The 24,177-nt window shown below is 35.5% G+C and overlaps 1 protein-coding gene across 1 annotated transcript in view; it reads right to left on the bottom strand.

The window, feature by feature from the left end:
• LOC108716137 (laminin subunit alpha-2-like) overlaps window positions 1–24,177 on the bottom strand; it is a 433,274-nt gene that overhangs the window by 86,806 nt on the left and 322,291 nt on the right. Inside the window, exons 36-37 of the mRNA XM_041562932.1 lie at window positions 6,174–6,336; window positions 3,815–4,025 (exon numbers count right to left, since the gene is read on the bottom strand). Coding sequence (XP_041418866.1) covers window positions 3,815–4,025; window positions 6,174–6,336 — 374 coding nt within the window. The remainder of the gene's footprint in view (window positions 1–3,814; window positions 4,026–6,173; window positions 6,337–24,177) is intronic.

The raw sequence follows: 24,177 nt of genomic DNA, 5'->3' as shown, positions 1-24,177 counted from the left end.
TTCCATCCCAAACTAGGTACAATAGTGAAGTACACTCGTAAAAAACTACTGCAGGTATGTCCTGGGTGCATTGTTCCTGTGATTATACTGGTTAAGTGGGAACCTTGAAACCAGGTTTAACAGTTTAAATGACGAAGGGGAAAGGTGTAAACAAAAACCAAGTATGGGATCCTTTATCCCAAAAACTTGCTGTCCAGAAATCTCCGAATTACAGGGAAGGACATGTCCCATATCTTTCATTTTAATCAAATAATTCAAAATTATAAAACGTATTTTCTTTTTCACTTAAAAAAAAAAAGAAAAAAAAACACTACATTATTCTTGATCCCAACTAAGACATAATTAATCCTTATTGGAGGAACAACAATTCTACTCGGTTTATTAAATGTTTGTTTAGTAGAACTAAGGAGGTCCAAATTATATTATATTTAGATTTTAAATTATATGGAAAACCCTTGGTCCCAAGCATTCTGTATAAAATAATTCAAACCCAAAAAGAAAAAAAAAGTGAAGACCGACTACAAATAGCTGTGGCATACCACAGTATTTAGAGAATCATTTTAAAAGGGAACTTTAATACAGTTTGTTTTTTATCTCTGATATCTTAAAATCAAGAGATTATACAAAGACACACATTATGATACAACAGTATGTATGTCTTTATATTAACAATTGATCAGGGAAATAACATTCCCATGCTAAAGGATATACTCTTGCATTTGCAGCATTTCCATTACAATGCATTCTTACAAAGTAGGGGCACTCATTATTCTACTGGATAAAATGTGGATTTGAATAACCTTCAATACAAGCCATTAAGTCATCTAATCACACTTTATTCATTTCCATTCAGCTCCATCTGGATTTATTAAAAAAATTACCCTTCTCAGATTTGAATAATTTATAAAAAAAAATAAAACTGTTCTTCAATATTTCACAGATTGTAATTTGGGAATGGTTATTCTTGGCAGGTTTGTAAAGTCAAGGTGCCCCTACCTGAAATGCGCAAGCTAGCAAGGTTTACCAATAGAAAGGGAACTGTCCAAATTACCACCACACACAGATAACATTGTTTTCTTCCACACACTGCTTTTAGATAAGTTTAACTCTTTCTATTCACATACAATGTTTATTTGCTTTCCCAGCCTTTTACCTTGCTCCTTATCCACTCAATAATCTGGCAATACAGAAAGTAGCAATACTACAGAAGTGGATGGGCTGGGCATTGAATAGATACAGTGGTTTCAAGAGCTGATAAGTGGGCTATGCATAGAAAGAAGTGTTAACAACAACCATTTACCTCATTCTTGTTGATCAGATTACTCAAGTACAATTAAAAATGAACTATAATTATTTTCTGCCAACAGAACACAGCTATTCAACTTTCCCTTTCATTCTTCTCTCTCTCTTGGCCTTCTGCTGTTATTTTTTTCTGCACCTGTTTTTAACACCTCTCTATTATTCTGATGTACAAATATGTTGCACAATTTCATGTGTATAATCTAAATTTATATATAAAGCAGAATGACTGGCTGATTGAGAAGAAATACAACAAACATGAGAAATAACATATTGTAAAGTATAAAGATATGAGAAGTCACTCGGGAGTTTTCAGTCTATATAAAGAAACACAGCTGTAAGTTTAGTACTTTATTAGCGGCCATTACATGTTTTTGGATATTATATTGATTTAATATCACCGGTGTTACTGGACTATCACTCCCAGCATGCTTATACTCTTGATATTATTTTAAAGAATAAGTCCAGCAACATCTGAGAAGAAACAAGATCATAGAGTCACACTATATAAGTAATGTTACATATTTGTCTTGAAGTTAGAAATGAAGTTAAAAGAGAAGGAAAGCTACTGAAGCAGTTTATTGTCAATAGATTAGCCACAATAGTGCAAGCTATAACACTATATTTGTTCTGCAGAATGCTTTACCATACCTGAGTAAACAGCTCTGGAAGCTTTCTCTGTTTGTTTAGGATAGCAGCTGCCATATTAGCTTGGTGCGTCATCACTTCCTGCCTGAGTCTCTCCCTGCTCACTCATAGCTCTGAGCTCAGTTTACAGCAGAGAGGGGAGGAGGGAGGGGGAAAGGGAGGAGGGAGGGGGAGAGAAGCAAACTGAGCATGCTCAAGCCCTACCCCTGGAGGTTTACACTGAAAACAGGAAGTCTGATACTGAAGTCCATGTGTAAATAATAGAAGGACAGAAATGTGGTGTTTCTTTGACAGGACTCAGGGCAGCATTACTTTGAGGGTTTACTGCTGTATCTATATAGACCTTTCTGATAAAGCTTACTAAGTTTTAACCTTTCCTTCTCCTTTAAGAGTGAATGTTTTGAACTATAACTGATATATCAATATTTAGTATGGCTTTTGAAGTTAGCAGAAATCATGCTTTTTTGTAATGCTCCAAAGTTGTCTTGTTCTTCTGACAAAGGGATCAGCACTAATGCTCCATATGGGTAAGGTCAAAAGGCAAATGTGATGTCTGAGTTTTAGCATGACAAAGCTTTCTGTAATCACAGGCACTCAGAATGTGTGATTTCATAAACTAGCTTTCTTGCCAGAATCAGTGCTGGAAAATTAAATTTGTTTGGATTAATTCTGGCTTTAGAGAACAAACAGAGCTTAGAGTATAGCAAACTAACTGATGCTGAAATTAATTTACCACTGAGATCTCACCATGGGATCTTGATTTTTCTTTTGTATGGAGTGACATCCTAAACATTGTGAATATCTTTCTCTGGACCATACATCACTGGGCGGAGTATGGCCCCATCGTATATTTGTGTTGGCAGAAAAATTACACGATGGTGGCTGATAAATTGAGGAATACCACACAATTATATTGTAATTTTAGAAAATGAATACTATTGCATATACAGTATATATATTTAAAGCTTAATAAGTGGTTTTGCACTATTAAATGTTTAAATAATGACTGCAATATTTTATTTTTACATTTAGTTATACATAAAATCATAGTTTCTTCCACCTTTATATTTTTTAAAATGTTATATTTATGAGCCTAAGCTGTGAGCAATAACATGCCACACAATTACCACCCTGCTTAAGTAATTACAGATTCTGTGCACAAAAGATAGCAAAAAATCTTAAATCCCCAATGAAAACCCCTACACTTAAAAAGAGAGTTTGCAACATTAATCTTCATTTGAGATGAATTCACTTCTCGTCACTTTGTTAAATGTTTATTAATGCACAGTTTAATTAGAGTTTGCAATTAAAATAAACCAAAAGCAGGCAGTTGAGGAAGAGAATGTGTGACAGCCAATATCCATGCTGATTTTGTGTAATTTGTTCTTTACATATACATATGAGCACACAAAGGGGATTACTAGGTACACTCTAGGTCAGTGATCCCCAACCAGTAGCTCGTGAGCAACATGTTGCTCTCCAACCCATTGGATGTTGCTCTCAGGGGCTTCAAAGCAGTTGCCTATTTTTGAATTCCAAGCGAGAAAGCAAGTTTTAATTGCATAAAAACTAAGTGTAGTGCCAAGTAGAGCCTATTGTAGGCTGCCACTCCACATAGGGGATATCAAATAGCCAATCATAGCCCTTATTTGGCACCCCAGTAGATGTTTTCATGCTTGTGTTGCTCCCCAACTCTTTTTACATTTGAATGTGGCTCACGGTTTAAAAAGGTTGGGGACCCCTGCTCTAGGTATACAGCACATACTATAAAACTATAAAAAAAAGGTAAGCTGCAGGTCATCGCTTTGTATAATTATTTGTATTTTTGGTTTTTTTAATAATGAAATATTAAAATGTAACACTTTACCTCCAGCCCTGTCATGTTTTGCTGGTTGACAACAGATAGATCATCCGCCGCCTTTATTTTTCCCCTGGCTTCTCGCAGTAGATCCCAAACATCATCCAGCTTCTCTTCAAATGGACCTAACTTTTCCTTGACCTCATTATTCAGTTCCTCATTCTTTTTATAAGCCTCTTGAAAAAGTTTCTTCACTCTATTCAGGAGAGCTTCTGCTGCTCTATAGAAAAGCAGAATTATGGAAAAGATGCTGAGCCCGGAACCTTGCCACTTTTGTTGAACAACACATGTACACTGGAAACTTTTTTATAAAGTACTTTGGCAGAACTCATACCCCCATATGCAATAAAAGGCACTAAATTTGCCTAGGAGCAGTAACCCAACAACCAATAAGATGTTTGCTTTTAAACAGGTGACCAGTAAATGCCACATGCTGATTGGTTACTGCCCCTGGGCAAACTTAGTGCATTTTATTACATAACCCGAATAATTAGCAAATCTGCTGATGATTAGTGATGGGCGAATTTATTCGCCAGGCACGAATTCGCGGCGAATTTGCACGATTTGCCGCCAGCGAATAAATGTGCGAAACGCCAGAGAATATTCGCCAGAAAAAAAACGGCGCCGGCGTCAAAAACGAGACGCTGGCGCCGTTTCGCGAATTCTGGCTATGCGAAACGGCGCAAATTCGCCCATCACTACTCATGATTTATAGAGAATAATATTGATGCCTCATTCGCTTTTGCAAAGACAGCTGAAACATATTTGGTTCTAGAAAAGCGCAATATCATATTCTATGCAATGTTAAGAATACCCTGTACTTCACTGCACTTTGCAGGTATTTAGGTTTTTGGTGGCTTCAACCAAATTCATTTCTAATCTAGGGATGGCAACTAATTCCATCTGGATCTCTTTTTAGAGACATGATTTTACATTATAATCCTGTGGAGATTGGTATGACATTAATACTATCTGCATTATTATTACTTTTAAATAGTGATGGGAGAATAAATTCACCAGGTACAATTTCACGGCAAATTCACACATTTCACCGCCAGTGAACAAATTAGCAAAACTGCATCAAAAATTTGCCTGCGAAAAATCCGCTGCAACAAAAAAAATTGTCGTCAGTCAGAATAGTCACGCGTATAAAATTGCGCTTGTCAAAATGATTCAGACGCCCATTGACTTTAATGTGTTTGGACAAAATAGTCGCGCATATAAAAATTGTCGCTCGCGTCAAAATTGTTGCATGTCAAAATAATTTTTACTCCCATAGACTTCAATGTGTTTCACTAATTTTTCGCACAGATTGGCCCATCACTACTTTTAAAGGCTTTATTTAAACACAATCAACAAAAATTACAGATACATACATAATTTTTCTTATGGTCAAAACTCTCAAATTCGACAAAGGAGTTATCCAAATTCAATTAGAGTTTTTAGAAAAATTAAAATTCGATTTTTGAGATTTATCCTACTCTGGCCCTTAAGAATTTATTTAAGTCAATGGAAGAGGTCCAGGGATCAATTTGGGATGTTTGCAGCCTTCCTGACATTCAAGTTTTTTTGTTGATAAAACGAATTGTGTTTCATTGAATTCAATTCAATTTCGATTCGAGTTTTCGGGTCGTGTCAATTCGTCCGACTTTAAAAAAAACTTTTTTAATATTACCTTTCAATTGGTCGAATTTTGAATTAATGGGAGTTTAGGGAAGTTATTCTCAGTAGACACACTGTGGATAAACCACTTGGGGAAAATGAGATTAGTGTGGAGCCCCGGTATAATTCTCCACCTGAAAACTTGAATATCTGAATTCTTTTTAGTTGTATGCCAGCTGTTGACCATACTACAATGCACTGTAAAGTAAAACTGTCCTAGTTTCATAAGGCAAATTATAAAAAATATACATAAAACATACATACATAAAATATAACCATGAATATGAATAGCCATTGCTTTTTTTGGTGGCAGAATCAACTTTTCGTTTTTTCATGTTTAGTTTAATTTAGGGCACTAACTCCTTTTCCTGAGTCTACTGACTGTTGTTCTATGCTGCTTATTATGAAATGCTACGGCTGGGTAGACACTGACCTTCAAATGGCAAATAGAGTTGGGCAATAAAAAACGCAAACAAGTATTAACTGTGTAGTGTTATTCATTAAAATTCCAAAGAAGAAAAAGAGAAAACAAAATAAACATCTAATTTTGTTTCTGTAGATTTAGAAGGGCTGCATTTAAAAGCAAAAGGCCAATTTAAGAGATAAGATGAGATCTACAAATGATCATTCAAATCAAAAAACACAACTTTCTACCAGAATGTATTCCTAGTGTATGATAATTTACATGCTGCTCATTTTCACTCACTTCAGCTCATCGTTGGCTGTGTTCTTCTGATTTCTCAGGCTTTTTCTCCTCAGTTCTGCCATCATACTGTCAATATCTTTTTGCAGCTCTTGGAAACTTTTGTCTAGTGTTTTGTTTGGGATTCCCAATGTTGCATTCAGTTTTACAGCTTTATCGTAGATTTCTAAAGACAGAGAAAATAATAAGTTGTATTTTTGGATATCCAAATTTAAATACAATATGAATAAATTGGCAAATGTTTATACTTGTCTATAGGAATTAACCCAGTGGAATTCACCAGTTTCTTTACATATGATTTATTTCATATGGGCACATTTAAAGAAAAACAAAAAAAAAAACATTTGTATTTGATAAAATAATCAAATAATTTTATTATATAACAAGGAAATGGGCACATTTTTTTTTATTTTGTTCAATGGAGTGAGGTATAGCTGTGCCCTTACACTATTATAAAGTGAAGAGTTTGTTTAAAAGAAAGATGGCATACACCCTATATCCACCAAATAATGACAACGCATGCTTCCTGGGTAGGCAACAACATATTTTTTATTTATTTTTTAGCTATCCATATTAATTTATGTGCATGTTTTTACATTATATTTTCGATTTACATTTTTTTAGCGTACAAGATATTAGATTTTGTTTCTCTGACTTCAAGGAAGGAATAGTTATACTTTGGAACCCTTACAATGAAGAATCAAGATCTAAGCAATCGGTACACCCTATCATAGTTCCTTCTATGCAATGTCTAACAGTCTCTAATGCACTTTTAACATTGTTGGTAGTTCTCCCTAGCTCCAGCTTCGAAGTGCAAACAAATCCTTCAGCAGAGCTGTCAGGTAGCTGCTATCTGATTAGCTACCCATTGTTCTCTTGATAGGCTGCTGATGGGTAGTGATGAATTTATTCGCCAGGCGCGAATTTGCGGCCAATTTGCTCGATTCATAAATAAATTCGTGAAACGGGCGCGCAAATTCGCGCTTCACTACTGATGGGCTGCTGTGGAGGAAATGGAGGGGTTTGATATCATTCCAAATTGCAGTGCAGCAGTGAAGAGTGACTGAAGTTTATCAGAGCACAAGTCACATGACCTGAGGGCACCTGGGAAACTGACAATATGTCTAGCCCCATGCCAAATTTAAAAATTAAATATAAAAAAATCTGTTTGTTCTTTAAAAAAAGGATTTCAGTGCAGAATTCTGCTGTAGCAGAACTATTAACTGATGCATTAAAAAAAAAAACAAAAAAAAAAAACATGTTTTCCCACAACAGTATCCATTTAAGTTTATACTTATGGTCAAAATATTTAACTTATATGAAGGAGTTTGACAGCCGCTGATGCACACTGAATAGGACCAAATATGTACCAAAAATAATAAGCTGATGGACTATTTTAGTGAAAAATTTTACCCAAAAATTAATACTCACTATCATTCATTTATTTTACAACTACCATTGGAAGTAATAGAAACTAGTGGGGCAAATAATATTGCTTGATTAAAGCTAAATTTCATTTGTATGACTAATACACTGTCATAGCTTTTGGCTTGCCATTAAGTGGGTTAAGAATTGATCCTAAAAAGGCACTAGCATTATACAGGCTTCCAATGTAGACAATAATTTTCCCATCAGGCAAATTAAGTATTGTAGAGTCTGTACTTTATACTATAAAAATAAAGCCAGCACTCCAGTAGGCTAATTAGTTAAAAGCAGCTAGCCATGCGGTGAAAGTATAGTAAATGAAAAGCTTTTTACATGAGAGCATCTATTCAAACTTTCTGAATTATTTAGCAACAGCTATACTTAAATTACTGTACAACTAGAAACAGTTTTTTTAAAAAAAATAAACAATTAAGTATATTATCAATATCTCAGTGCTATCAAGCACATTTATTTCTCCCATTTGAGGCACATCATAAAAGACTGCGGATTTCTCTTGATAAGGACAATTAAAATGTATATTAATATAAAGGCAGTATCTTTGGAAATTTGCTGATAATTTAGCTTGAAAGCTCAATTTAAGAATTAATAGCTAAGAAAATGTGAGATAGTTTTAAAAACATATCATAACTTTAATGTTTATGCACTCTGTGTTGTCGCTAAGTAGTCTTTGCACGTATTTCACTGGTTATTGCCTGTCAAGTGTTAAATACTTCAGCCATAAGCATTTCACATCTCCCCAGGAATAAACATCTCAGCAGGATAATATTTCATGATCACTTCTGCATGATAATAAAAACTGGAATGCTAGATGCTAGTTAAAATAGCAGGAGCACCATATTTTTAGAGAACATTTAAATATTCATTTTTCAGTAATAAACATTGCAGGTAAGTGCTATGCTTCATGGATTTTGTACTGTAGGTTCTCATCTAAAGGTTCTATAAAGAGAGAAAATCCAAGGGTTTGGATTTTCTTCTCCTTAATATTATATTAAGGAGAAGAGTTAAGGCCAGTTATGTACATCATACTAAACATCCCTCCAGCCATTATTAGTAGAGTGTCTCAAATCTAAGGCTTGTAGGATAAAGCCTTGCTGTAACCCTGTATTACACTCTTGGATAGTCATTGTAAAATCTGCACTTTATGTGCTTGACATACAGCCCTGTGATATTGCAATAAATTGTTAACCAATCCAATGGCTGTGCTGAGATTTCTTCTGTGCAAAGTTGTCCTGATTGCTAAAGTGTGCATGTTCCTATACAACTATTATAGAAAAGTTTCATCTGAAGAGACAGACTTACTTAATGAGATTTCCCCAAATTGGCTCTCATAACACGCATATCATAAATAGGCACTCGTTAAATAAAAAAACCCCCAGAAAACAAACTATAAATATACCCAGATGAACTGCTTAAAAATAAAGAACGAATCATAATAATTGAATTTTATTTTCATCTCTAGACCTAACTATATATCTATATATCTATATCTATATCTATATCTATATCTATATATATATATATATATATATATATATATATATATATATATATATATATACCGTATATACTCGTGTATAAGCCGACCCGTGTATAAGCCGAGGTACCTAATTTACCTAAGAAAACTGGAAAAATTTATTGACTCGTGTATAAGCCTAGGGGCTGATTGAAAATCAATCTGTACTTTGTACAGGAACGCTCCTCTAGTCATATAGACAGCCCTGCTGAGAATAAGGATTGCACTTCCCCAAGCAAACCAAAGGCGTCCATTGTATATGCTCTGAAAAGTGTAAGGCTAGATTATTACACCTTTAAAATAAATGAGAATGCCAGTCTGAAGCAATTTAATAAAGAAACAGATAATAAAAGATACTGCCCAGTATGAACTTCAAATATGATGCAGATCCATTTCTGATGAGACCCATAAAATATTAATGCAGGATTCTCCAGTACACCCAAGAAGCACACTGTGAGTTTGACAGTGATTAAATGTACTACATATATATTGAGAGTTTGAAATGCTTTGAGATTAATAACATGGTGAATCCAAACAGTTTGTCTCCTATGTGGAAGCAGCAGCTCACATCAATCGCGTAATATCGGATCCCTCACCTCCCTCTCCCATAGCGCATCAGGACTCTGTGACTGACGATCGCCGCCCGGAGCAGGTCCAGGAGCTCCGGGCGGCGCGTCCTTCCCTGCCGGCGTCCTTCCAAAATGGCGGCGCCCATGGCCGCCACGTGGGTAGAGGCGCCGGCGCCGCTACCCACGTGGCGGCCATGGGCGCCGCCATTTTGGGAGCGACGCCGGCAGGGAAGGACGCGCCGCCCGGAGCTCCTGGACCTGCTCCGGGCGGCGATCGTCAGTCACAGAGTCCTGATGCGCTATGGGAGAGGGAGGTGAGGGATCCGGTGAGGGATTGGCGTATGACCCACGTATAAGCCGAGGTCGAGTTTTTCAGCACATTTTGGGTGCTGAAAAACTCGGCTTATACGCGAGTATATACGGTATATATATATATAATTCACCAATTCAGTCCGCACTCGCTCTTTCATTCATTTGTTGTATTCAGTCAAATCTGGGTGCTGTGCTCAGTATTGGAAATGTAGAAGAATAGCCGGGGTAGCACGTACTCCAAGTAAAGTTAATATTTATTCATTAAAAAGAAGCATTATATGTTCATCAATGTTTCGGCTCTTGGTCTAGTGCCTTTGTCAAGATGCAAAACCAAACTAAAATCATTACAAAGTTACAAAATTTAAAACATCAATTGCTCCACCTCACATGTGACCTAATTTCCCCTCACTTTAAGAGAACAACTTTCTCAAACAGGTTAAAGGAGAACTAAGCCACCTCACAATATCAATACAATGTATGTGGATGTATATACTTTTAATAATTATTATTAAACAATGTATTACAGCCTAACGTCTATCAAGGTAACAATTAAAGGAGCAATATTCATTTAATTCCCCTGGTGAAACAGTTCCCAATTTTCTAATCCAAAATGTTTCACGCTGTAGCAACATGCGTGAACGATCTGTAATATGATGGCGAATATTAAATCTATGTCCTGTATGTGGATGTACAAAAGACGATATTCGGATAGAAATCTGGATAAAGCTCTAATATTTGCGAGACAAAGAATTGAAACTGAGTCAGTGAATAGACAGAAAACAAATCCTTTGATTTTATCAACCTGTTACAATACATTATCATCCCCTATTAGCCAGGCTATACGTAATAACTGGAAGATCATTAGTGCAGACGAACGGATGGGCAAACTCTGCCCAGCTCCACCGTTAATAGGCTACCATAGGGGTCAAAACCTTAGAGACCTTTTGATCAGGAGTTATCCGGTCGATTGTTATACACAACCAAGCTCTGCTACATCCTGGCTTCCAGGGAGGAAGGCTGGATGTTTTAAATGTCCAAAATGTCTGTCTTGCCGCCATATGACACCGGGCACTACTTTTGTACATCCACATACAGGACATAGATTTAATATTCGCCATCATATTACATGGACTATAACGCATGTAATCTATTTAATTGCATGCCCGTGTGGCCTTTCACATGTCGGTAAGACAGACTTAATCCTTAGGCTCCGGATGGATGCCCACAGATCGGCTATTAACCTAGCCTTTAGAGATCAAAAAACGAATAAGCCAGTAGCTAAGCATTTTTTGGAGTTGCGACATAAGTTACCAACATTTACGTTCATAGCAATTGACCACATACCTATGCCCAAACGTGGTGGAGATCATTCACGCATGTTTCTACAGTGCAAAACATTTTGGATTAGAAAATTGGGAACTGTTTCACCAGGGGGATTAAATGAATATTGCTCCTTTAATTGCTACCTTGATAGACATTAGGCTGTAATACATGGTTTAAGATAATCATTATTAAAAGTATATAGATCCATATACATTGTATTGATATTGTGAGGTGGCTTAGTTCTCCTTTAAACTGTTTGAGAAAGTTGTTCTCTTAAAGTGAGGGGAAATGAAGTCACATGTGAGGTGATGCAATTGATGTTTTAAATTGTGTAACTTTGTAATGATTTTAGTTTGGTTTTGCATCTTGACAAAGGCACTAGACCAAGAGCCGAAACGTTGATGCCTCTGTAATGCTACTTTTTAATGAATAAATATTAACTTTAGTTGGAGTGCGTGCTACCCCGGCTATTATTATATATATATGTGTGTATTACTGAATACACTTCACCATGTTATATTGTTATATTGATAAAGATCTAAAACGTTGATTTAATAAAGAATAAATTTGAAGAACAGGTATATATATATGAACTGACACAGCACTCCAATTTATAAATGCATAAATACTATATTGTAGAAAAACATACCACAGCCCAAAGGCCACTTTTCTGACAATTTGCACAAAAAGAGTTGTGCAGCAATCTTTTTCTTCTTTCGAAAAATAATATATATATATATATGTGTGTGTGTGTATATATATATATATATATATATATATATATAAGCAAAAAGAAGACCAGCAACACCGAGATCTCTTGTGATATAGTCAATTTATGTTGTGAAATCACATGCAAGCCGACGTGACGTTTCGGTCCACACAGGGACCTTTATCAAGGTCCCTGTGTGGACCGAAACGTCACTTCGGCTTGCATGTGATTTCACAACATAAATTGACTATATCACAAGAGATCTCGGTGTTGCTGGTCTTCTTTTTGCTTATAATATATATTACCGTGCACCCGAGGAATGCTACAAAGGCGGAGTGCTGCCCTCACCAAGCAATTATATATATATATATATATATATATATATATATATATATATATATATATATATATATATATATATATATATATATATATTATTATGGTTTTGTTAGTAGCTTAATGCACAACATTTCTCAATGTCCTCAATATATTGATAATGGTTTGAGTGCTGTAACCTCTTGTCTTTGTATGAATTTTGTGGTTACATCGCCTAATGGTTTAAAATTAAGGGGGCAGTACAACAATCCCTTTAGCTCCCATCCTTTCCAGCTACAGTACAGTTTAAACCTTGAAAGCAAATAAGCTGCAGGTAAAACTTAGTCCCTGTGTAAATGTATAATGAAGCAGTAGAATTCTTAATGAATCAGATGAGACTAAAGGTAGAACTGGCAGGACCAGGGATGACTTTGATGTAGTTGACCAGCTTGAATATATTGCAATGTATGGACAAGCAATCCCTGTTTTTTTTAAAGGGTAAGGGATTTTTAGCAGCCTAATGCACAAATGTCTCAGTGTCCTTAATATAGTGATAATTATGATGCTTATCTCTTCTACATAGAGCCCCACAGTGCTCTGTTACACCCTAGTTCTCTTGTGGATACATTGTGATTTACAAAATTAACATCGAGGGGGGGGGAAGAGTTATTTATTAGTATAATTAGTTTCAGTTATCTGAAACCTCATTACTAACTTTTATTCAGAATTAATATTATTTCTGAGAGATATTCAGAATGAGCACTACAGGGCCCAAATCCTGCAGCACAGTGCTTTATTTTCATCTTTTCATATTTTCAGATCGACTTTTACACACAAAATGCTTTTTTTTACTATGTTTTATGGTATGGTTTGGAAACTGGGGACATTGTTAATATTAACTAATTCACATTGTATTTCCTTATTATACAATGTAATAAAAGTAACAAATACTCTTCTGTATAATGCCTGTGTGTTGGATTGCATTCTTTCTCAAAAGAATAATTCGCTTAAAAGCCATTTTTGGCTTGAAACTATAGGATAGCACAAATCTTTGTGTGAGGCTTAATTCAGGAATATAATGCAAATCTAAAGTATTTTCCTTTGATCTTTTTTTGGAAGCAAATCATTGAATAGAGAGTTAAAGATGTCTTTAACATAAGACTGCTTATCTCTAGCTGCATAATGTGGACATCCTGAAATTATGAATTATAATAGCCAGAGTGCATTCCATATTTTGAGCATACCAAGTTAGTTTTAAATAATTCATCCTTTTTATTATTTTAACAGTAATGGTTGATGCCAAGATACTTTAAGTGGCCTGCCTTTGCAACCTGCAACTGTCTTTGCAAACACAGCTTATGGAGTATCATAATAACATACAAAAATTGCACTAGGTCTCGTAAACCCTAGAACAAGTTTTTTAGGGTTTTTTAAAAGCAAACCAGTAAATAAAATCTGGTACAGATTACTAGAACTAGTGCAAACATGTACCTGTATGAAGAGGAGCAAAATGTGTTTAATAATTTACAATGAATTAGAACATTAAGTTCTATTAAATTTTAAACAAACATGCTTTTTTCCCCCAAGACCTGCTTGAAAGTGTCTTGTGTTTCATGAGCAATTTCTTCAGTTGAACTTAAGCAGTCACTTGATGAAGCATTTTTAATGAAATCTAGAAAATCCAGTTGTTTTTGCCCTATCACTAGATGCTGGTTTATTCACTGTTACTTGACAGAAGATGAGCAGCTATCTGATAACAGTAGTAAGAGTAATGGAATCTTGATAACACACATTACTTTTTATCGTCTGTTACCGTATTGCCCTTTCTTTAGAACATTTCCATAGGCACCAAACAGCAGTGGAAAAAATACAGAATTTGGAAATAGGCAACAGAAAATCCAACAGGAGACAATGGGACTCCGATATATTTATGCAGTGACAAGCATGAATGAGAAGTGAAGAAGTGGAGTGAGGAAAAGATAAAAATTAAAGAGTTGTGGGAAAAGGTAGAAAAAAAAAGGTAAAGACAGTTGAATGAAGAAAAACATTGGGAAGAAGTGGTGAAAATGTGGGGGACCAAATTGTAAAAAGAAAGAAGGGCAGAGCAGAGTAAGAAATGGGTAGAGGAAAAAAGAAAATTCAAGGAGTGAGCAGGCCAAGGCCACATACGCCCGGGCCTAGGGCGGCGCAATTTCAGCCGCATCAGTAACTAGCACTGGAGACTCTCGTCAGTCTCCAGTGCTGTTCCCAAGTGTTAAGATGTGCGCATGCACAGAAAGCGGAAGGCCCTGGAAGGCAAGGGAACATCGCTGGACAGGGGGACAACCGGAAGTGGAGGTAACAGTGCTGGACAGGGGAAGCGAAGGGGACGGCACCGGCAGGGGAGCGGGCCTAGGGGCGGCAAATTTGTAAATCCGGGCCTAGGAGTGAGAGATTGAGATTAAGAGGGGGGGGAAACAGAATGATAAGAATAGACTTGGCAAAAGGAATGTAAAATGGTAAAGGGAAGCGAAAGACTTAATGGAAGAGCAAAAGTTCACAAATAGAAATAAGAGAATATAATATGAACCTGTCCGATCGACCAAACGACCTATTTCCACCCGACGAAAGAAGTCTGCACTCTCCACACACGATCCGAAAATCATACGAATCCTCGATTCGTACGATATAATCTGTGCATCAATGGCCAGCTTTAGAATGGGGCCTGATCAGAACCAGGTGCTGCTGCAGTGCTTCTTATACATCAAATCCATGTTTATAAGCAGCACACACCAGATTTGAAAGTCACTTATTATTCAAAAAATTAAAAACATAATCAAAAGGATCTACATTTTGGTCCTGATCAAAGACCATTATCAAGATGATATATACACATCTATATATATATATGCATTTTGAAAAAAAAAAAATTTGCCCATGACAGTAGACCTTTAAGAAATAACCGCCTAGAACACATTCGTCTTTACATTTTTTTTTGTGGCTTTAAAATTATTTTTTATTGCCTGTGATCTGTTACTCATATACTGTCTTCTAGTTTCTCTTTGCACTGTTTTATTTTCACATTATGAAATTTGCTTCTTCATCTATATAGAGCTTCACATGTCTGGGACTATTTTTGTCTAAACAGCTCTGTGGATGAGGAAAAAGTCCAATGTTATTATTGGTTTTTGTGTGTTTATGATGCACAATTGTTAATTTGGAGGAGCCCTCTAGATACCAATTTTTCACCTTAACTAATTACTGAAATATGCAAATAAATAATATTGATATATTGATTTACCCTTAGATGCCAGTAGTGTCTCTTTGACAAACTCTTCCAGTTGTTTTGCCCTTTTATTGGTTCTTTCTGCATCCTTGCCAGTCTGCTCTCCATCTGCAGTCACTTTAGCAGCCTGCCAGTTGTTTTAGAAATAATGAGAGAATTGCTGTTAGATGTTTAGATGCAAGGTATAGCATTACAAAAGAAAAATATTGCTTGACTTTTGTTCATAATAATAAAACAAAGTAAAGAAAAATCTATAGCCTATTGATTATATAAAAAAAAAACAATTAAATATTGTGCCTTCAGTAGAACATAAATTCCATTATGTGCGGTGAGTTTGATTTTCATCTATTTTCATAATCAGGGATGGGAAACCTTTGATAAACAATAGTAGATACGTCTTGAAAAAGGAAATGGATAGATTGAATATAATTTGTTCACTGATTGAAATATGTCTATAGTCTAAAAACCTCTTTTTCTGGGAAAGCCTTAAAAATCAATTTTTCAATCCCTTGAAAGCTTAATTCATAGGGATTTTTGGTGTATGTATATGGGGGATTCTGTGACATCATCACATGCAAAATATAAATATATTTAAAATAATATTTAAAATAATATATAAAGCTTCTATGTGTTATAAGGACACATTTCATTATTATTTTCTGAAAGGTCCCAATTCCAGCTGTGTATTTACATTATGCTTATGTCTTGATCCACAAAGCCACTGGTTTGGTGATGTTACAGCATTGCATTTCAGTGCCATGTTAACCTTTAAAGGAATAGCACGCCCTTTTTAATTAACTTTTGGTATGATGTAGAGAGTGATATTCTGAGACAATTTATAATTGGTTTTGATTTCTTATTATTTGTGGTTTTTGAGTTATTTAGCTTTTTATTCATTATTATCTCCAGTTTGAAATTTCAACAATCTGGTTGCTAGGGTCCAAATAATTATGCACTAATTTGAATGTGAATAAGAAAGGACATATATAAAAAGATGAGCAAAAAAATGTAGCAATAACAATACATTTGTAGCCTTACAGAGCATTTGTTTTTTTGATGGGGTCAGCGACTCCCATTTGAAAGCAGGCAGAAAAAGAAGACAGTTTTTGTTTTGATTTTTCAGCTTTCTACCTGCCATGCCTACTGTATGACCTTTGCTCTTGTCTTTGTCTGGTTGCTTCTTCAGCAGTCCCAGTGCTGGTGGCAACATCACTGCCATTGTGTTGTAATCACCATGCCAGGCAATTAAATTTCCCATTTATTGACTTTTGGTAGTTTCTAACAGTTCCTGCCCTGATACTCTCTTTAACCCCTTGGTACCTTGCTTCTGCACTGTCGCCAACTATGCCTGTCTGGTTGTACCTACCCTACCTTTTCTGTTGTGTGTAGTGCCTGATCCTGTACTTACCTTGTTTAACCTGTTTGTGCCTGAATAAAATGTTTCCCTGTTTTCTATACTTGTCCTCATGTGACCTAGTTCCTGCTTCCTCCTTAGTCTGCATATCTAACCTGGCGGCACTGTCAGTCTAACCACTCTCTACCTTGTTCTTCGACTGTGAAATCCCCAGTATCCTGCTTGTACCTGACAGTTTTATGCTTATTTAAATACATTGTTTTCATTTTCTCTGTAACTCTCATATATATATATATATATATATATATATATATATATATATATATATATATATATATATAAATTATATCCTTATAAACGGTGTGTTCTGATGTCATCAGCTATAAACGGTAAGTTCTGATGTCATTTCTGTCACATGACTCACTCAAATTTGTGTATTATAATAAATAAAGTACCCCCAGTTGCAAAATATGAGGATATTAGAAGTTACCTTGGAGGTCCATGACCTGTATAAAAACATATATATACATATTAAACATCGACATCATTAACTAGCCTTTATTCTTAAGTTTCCACTTTACTGATTCACCTGAATGGGGCAACACTTTTTCCACCGTTGCCACCAAACTTTCTGTCTATACTTTTTTTTGGGGTGTGACCTGTTAAATATTCAAAAATATATGTACTTATAGTAATTAGTGTGTGTCACAGCGATGGTCTCCTATCTCTTAGTAGGGCAGCTGGTAGGACACCTAAGGAAAACTGATTCTGATACCCATAAGCACCATTTTTAAAGTATGTTACAGGCAAACACAATTGTCAGCAACAAATTGCAAAAAAAGAAATATATCTATGATTTCCAGCTACTAAACAGTTATTGATTATCACTGAATCTATTAGCGCTAAATGAAAACATGTTCATTGGCATGTTCATTGGCATGAATCATCAAATTGCTACTGTTCTTGTATAAGGTAACCTCAGTCTGTTGTCCTCGGTAAAAGCAGCTTCAGGAGTAGACAACTTTCTGACTGCTCAGAAGTCTGGATGCTACAAAACATCATTATCGTTAATAGCATTTCCCATTAGATTTACCAGGAAAACAGCTGTGTAATGACACACGGCATATAGCAACCTGCATCTCTGCTATTTTTTTTATTGTTCTGTTTCTCTGAGTTATTAGGTAGCCAGCTGCAACTACTCTGCCTTTAACTTTATTTCTTATTTTATTTTAACATAAAGTCCAACAGTTTCACAAGTGATTATGCTGTAAATTCTTCACGTATAGTGGATTGGTTTTGTTCGAGCGCCAACAATATGTTCATGTTCAAAAACTGAGTAGGGAAAACTGGATGTATGAATGCCTTTAGTATATAGAGAATGTATTTTACAAATACACTTTCATAGCATTCTGTCACAATTGATTATGTTTACAACTTTGCTAATAACATTCTATCTGCGAAATGCAAAACTTTGTTAAAATGCACCATTTTAATGTTAAAAACTGTTTGCTGCTGATTTCTCTGAAGTACACTGCATTATGCTGCTCTAGTAAGTGTAACATCTTGTAGTAAGTTTAACATTTTGCAGAAAATAGTTTATTTTCCCATTCTCTGTGCCTCCACAAAGGCAAAGGATTTTAAGATAATTGCACATGGATTACACAATGTTATGTATTGCCACCTAAGTGTGAGCAGCTGAGACTTGAATAGTATGTAATAAGCAGTGCAAGCAAAATGCTGGAGAAAAGTAAATTTTATAAAAATTAAAATTTTTTAAGCTAAATATTTTGCTTTTAATATACTGGACAGTAATTTCTGCCATCTTGTCTTGTGCTGTTATACTTCAGCCTACCCATTCTCCTCATTATACAGTAATACAATTCAATAATTCAGTTTCAGATCCTCTGCACCACTTTACTTTATTAATCCAGCTGTTTTTACATTATTTATGTTCTAATATTGCAGTTTAATGCTTGTTTAAAGCTTTCGTAAAATGATTTCATAGGCAGTTTGTCACACAAAGCATTTTATGGGAATAGTGCAAGGCTACCATTGCATTATTTTAATAGGTTTATTCACAAGAGATCAAACTTAATTTCCCCCCGCAGCCGAGACATATAATGTAAATGGAGTGTATTAAAAGTTAATACTGTGAGTTCAAAGCTGCAAATACGCAGTTTATGCCAAAAATCATTTACCAAAAGCCAGTCCACAGTTTTTGGCACCTGCCTATTTGCATTTAGAAATACACAGATTATGTCAGTAGAATCCACCGGGATACCTGGTACATCAAAGGCAAATGTTTTCTATACACGCTCTTAAACCATGTTAACTTTGTTTCTTCTTAATATTACAGAGAATCCTTACCCTATTTAGTAGCTCATCCATCTCAATGACAAGAGCATCCTGGTTGTTTTGTGCCAGCTGGAGCAGTCTTTCTGGAGCTCGTTGAGGAGACAGTAAATGCTGGAAGTTAATAAGAAACATTTCAGGACTGTAAGAACTGAATACACAGAGCATCTTTACTTGGTTTTCATCCATCATTTCACATTCATTATTACAAACTGGATGTGTATAGCTGATCTAATTACATATTTTCTTTGAGCAACTTTGTTTATTCGAATTGTACAGGCTATATTGTGTATATTTGTAAAAGAATGAGTTTTCCATGGATTCATAACTATAATACATAGTTATGTACATGTATATACACCCTTTGTATTACTATCTATATAGTAATATAGTAATTTTTTTGCGAATCCATGCCTGCCGAAACTATTAGCTCATCGCTACCTGTAGCTGGAAACAATGCAGTCTATGAAGTTCTAGAAAGAATATTGCAGCTTATAAAATGACGTTAGTTACACTTCATTAAACATGCAGGGGTTATCCCAGCTTACATTGAGTCTTGTGTGCTGGTATTTTCTGTTTCCAGCTTATAATAACAACCCATAAACTCAGGATGGACCCGCAGAGATGTAGGTTTATCAGGTTATGTCAAACAATACTCAGTAGTTAGAGAAACTCAGCAGAGGACTTGGGCCCTAAACTGGTTAAAGGAGAAGGAAAGCTACGGAGGCATTTTATTGCCAATAGATTAGCTGCAATAGTGCAAGCTAGAATGCTATATTTATTCTGTAGAATGTTTTACCATACCTGAGTAAAAATCCTTAGAAACTCTCTGTTTGTTTAAGATAGGAGCTGCAGTACTAACATGGCGTGACATCACTTCCTGCCTGAGTCTCTCCCTGATCTGAGCTCAGATTACAGCAGAGAAGGGAGGGGGGAGGGAAGAGGAGCAAACTGAGCATGCTCTTGCCCAGGGCAATGAGGTTTAAGCTGAAGGCAGGAAGTCTGATACAGAAGCCCATGTGTACACAATAGAAGGAAAGAAATGTGATGTTTCTTTTGACAGGGGACTCAGAGCAATATTACTTTGGGGGTTTACTGGTATATTTAGATGGACCTTTCTGATAAGGATTACTTAGTTTTAATCTTTCCTTCTCCTTTAAGGTTGTTTATGTGGTTCTGTTTCTCATCTTAGACTGGTGCTGGGGCCTGCTTACCTCAGCTCTGTATTCATTAAGCCTGAGCCTGAGGGGTATCAAGGGAATTATTTTAGCCATCTTTATATACAGTGCATGTATCACTGCTTGGGCTTCCCTGAACTGTAGAACATTACTAAGCACAAGAAAACACCCATCACACAGACTGGTTCCATGTCACTAAAAGAGGGAACCAGTATAAATACTCCCTACTAGTAAAACAGAAACATATTACTAATACATTGTACATTAGATGCTTACACATCCTATGAAATTTAAAACACTCTATGCAGAAAAACAAACTTTCTAGGTCTGTGTTGTATGAGCTGTGAACAATGTGTAAAAACTATACTGATTATATTAATTTGCCTAGTCCCTTGATGAATTCAATGGCTTTTTATACTTCAGTTCATATTATATGGATTCAGCTGTATATGCAGGATTCTCTACGCTGTATTATTCTGCTTTGTTCTTTATTCCCCACAAGTGCTTCCATAAATCAGTTCAGTATTGATGTGTTTACATTCTATCTATTTTTTCGAGTCATGCATGTTTGACAAGCACCTTGGCAATAAAAGGTGATCCATGTCTCTACCTACTTCTTCATTTCTCTTTTCATATTCGGAATTAATTGGATTTTTGCATTAATATGCTCATAATGGCAGAAATGGAAAATGATTTCCAGACAGTTTCTTATTGATAAGACTATTATTTGGATAAATGCATACTGTAAGCCTGTCGTCCTTTGGTAAACATATATATTTTATGCATTCTTTAATAATACTAAAGCAAACAAGAAAGAAAAATTGCGTTCCATAGAAACCAGCCTACACTGTTGAATCTGCAGGTTTCTGTTGAAGTTCTGCAATATTAAAATGCTACATTATTTGGGATGAATTACTCAGAGTTTTTGGCTCTATACCTGCATTGCAACCCTAATGATAAGTGAAAAATGTGTTAAATTCTTTTCATTTATTTAGTCATATCATTTTCTCCATTGTGTGAATCTGAACATGTGGAGCTACTGAATATTTTACACCTTTTTTTGTAGCTTATGAATTAGTAATGAATAAAAAGTGTTTACTGCTCTGTTTTATCAAAGGTGGCTTTTCAAAAGAAAATCTGGCAATTGCACTAGGTCTGGGATGTAAAATCTCTAACCCTCCTGCTATCAGGATTGTTGATTTATATTAAACTGGAAGAAAAACTGTAAAAGAATTGCAGTATTCCCTTATGCTTTGTAACTTCCTGGAAAGAAAGATGCCACAAGGAGAGTCCATGCTGACTGCTACAGCGAACAAGTATGTGAGCATTGTAAATAGACTTTAGAAAATTCCTGTACTGCATGTTGCGTAGTACTCTGGTTCCATTTCGAGATTTGGAAATATTTTCACTATTTCCATGGCTGTAATAAGTTGTAATTTATGCAGAGACAATTAGAATTTCCAATTCATTATTTAATTTTTGTGGTTTTTGAATTATTTATCTTTTGCCTCAGCAGCTCTTCAGAATTTCACCAGCTCTCTAGTCCAATTAAAGGAAAACTAAAATGTAAATCACTGGGGACGTGTCAACATGTTAGGCACACCCCAGCTTTTATAATTGCTTACTTGATACCCTGGGCCATTGGTCCTGCTTGTTAAACAATGCACCAGCCTGGAGAATTTCAAAAGAAGCTCCTCATCTCCATCTTCTTTGTCTTTTTCTGTCTTCTTTTCATTCTAGTCTGGAGTCACATTTGGAGCAGAATGAAAGCCAAATACAAAAAGCCGGCTTTTTCACTCCACTGCACATGTGCCTGCGATGCCCAAAGAAATGAAGACAGAGTTCCAAAAGAGCTTTCACAGCAATGCCTGTGAACTGGCCTGGCCTGGGGTACCAGGTAAGCAGTTATAATCAATGGGGGGTGCCTGAGATTTGACACCCTCCCAGTGATTTAACCTTTTGTTCTTCTTAACCCTAGCAACGAGGCAGTGGTTTCAGCAACAGACTTGAAGGTGAATAGAAGAGGGCAAGAATAGAAAGCTGGAAAATGGCAAAAGAGGAAGGCAAATAATGAAAAACTCTACCAGTAATTTATTCCAAACTGAGTGATCTAATTCATAAGCATTTCATTTTTTCTGTTTCTTAATATTTTTCACTTTTTGTTGTATTTTTTTTTAAATAAATCATTGTCCAAACAGATCATTAAATGATCACAAAAATGATTTTTATAGCACTTTATAGCCTACCTAAGAATTATGCAAATGTCTTTGATGTGACAGTACTGATTGATCATTAAATGATCACGAAAATAATTTTTATAGCACTTTATAGCCTACCTAAGAATTATGCAAATGTCTTTGATGTGACAGTACTGATTGATTATTAAAAAAAGTTCCCTTCTTTTTTAAAGTTGCAATTTGACTAAATATGTTGCTCATAACAAAGTACACAAAGAGCACCTCTATTCACTTGTATTTCATTGTACTTCAAATGTCTTATACAAGTGGAAGACAATGATTAACAGTTCCAAACAGCAAGTGAAGGAAAGGACTGCCATTGTGTCAGCCAGGTCCCCTTATACAGATTCCATCACAATTTTTGGGGAGAATATTGTATCTCAGTACACTTAAAAGTATTAGGCGTTCTTCAACATAGAAGTAGCAAAATTCTGAATTAGACGATACCACTCTTAATACTCTATATAATAATACTCTTGTACATTTACCTTTAATTCCTGAGTCTGATTTCCAAAATTAAACAGCATTTTGTAAGGTGGAGGCAATGGGCCAGAAAGATTAACACTCATGACCATCTGGTTTAGCTGTTCCAAGTCATCAAGAAGGAGCCCTGTGCATTCATCATCACAAACTGTGAAGAGGACAGGAAAGAATATTTATTCCTGATAAACATTATAGGCAGATGTTCAATATTTCTGCACCATGGGGTTTCAAACAGCACATAATAGTCTACAAATGCTTGTGATGCTAATCTCATAATTAACCCAACTACACGATGCAAAATAGCATTATATAAACCTCTGAAATAAGAAAAAGATATTTTTTACAACTGGGGAAAACATATTCATATTTCCTGTATCATTCTCAACGTTTCCCTAATTAATTGCTTGTGCAATCTGAAATGCCTTCCCCACAGTGGAGAGACTAAATAAACTTTTTCACTCTGATTTTGAAATAAGCCAGTGCACTGTACCTGATGTTAAAAATCCTAGCATTAATTTATGTTAATTATTGGGTTGTTTTCAAATTTTATACAGGGGCATATTTATTATGCTTTGTAAAACGAAATTCACTGAAAACAAACGGTGTAAAAAGCTGTGTAAAATAAATGGTGAATTTATCAAGGTGTGTTTAATTTTGCCACCTTTATTTTACACTGCTTGTGGTGAAAGTCACTCTAAAAAAAAAAAAAAAATTGTACACTGTTTTTATTCTGCTGTTTTTCACACAGCATAATAAATATGCACCATAGTATATTAGTAGAAATTGAACCTGTTGCTCCAAATGACATAAATACCTTTTAGCTAGAAAACGCTAGTTTATAAGCATTCCAAATGTCGGATCCCATACCAGTTCTGTATTTAATCAATATTGTTTTTGGTATGCAGATTTTTGAAGAAAAATGTTCTAAGATCGAAACCCATTATCCAGAAA

This window comes from Xenopus laevis, chromosome 5L (assembly GCF_017654675.1).
Source record: "Xenopus laevis strain J_2021 chromosome 5L, Xenopus_laevis_v10.1, whole genome shotgun sequence".
In the NCBI taxonomy this organism is placed as follows: domain Eukaryota; kingdom Metazoa; phylum Chordata; class Amphibia; order Anura; family Pipidae; genus Xenopus; species Xenopus laevis.
Note: the sequence above shows the minus strand (reverse complement) of the source record. Positions and strands in the feature narration are given on the sequence as shown.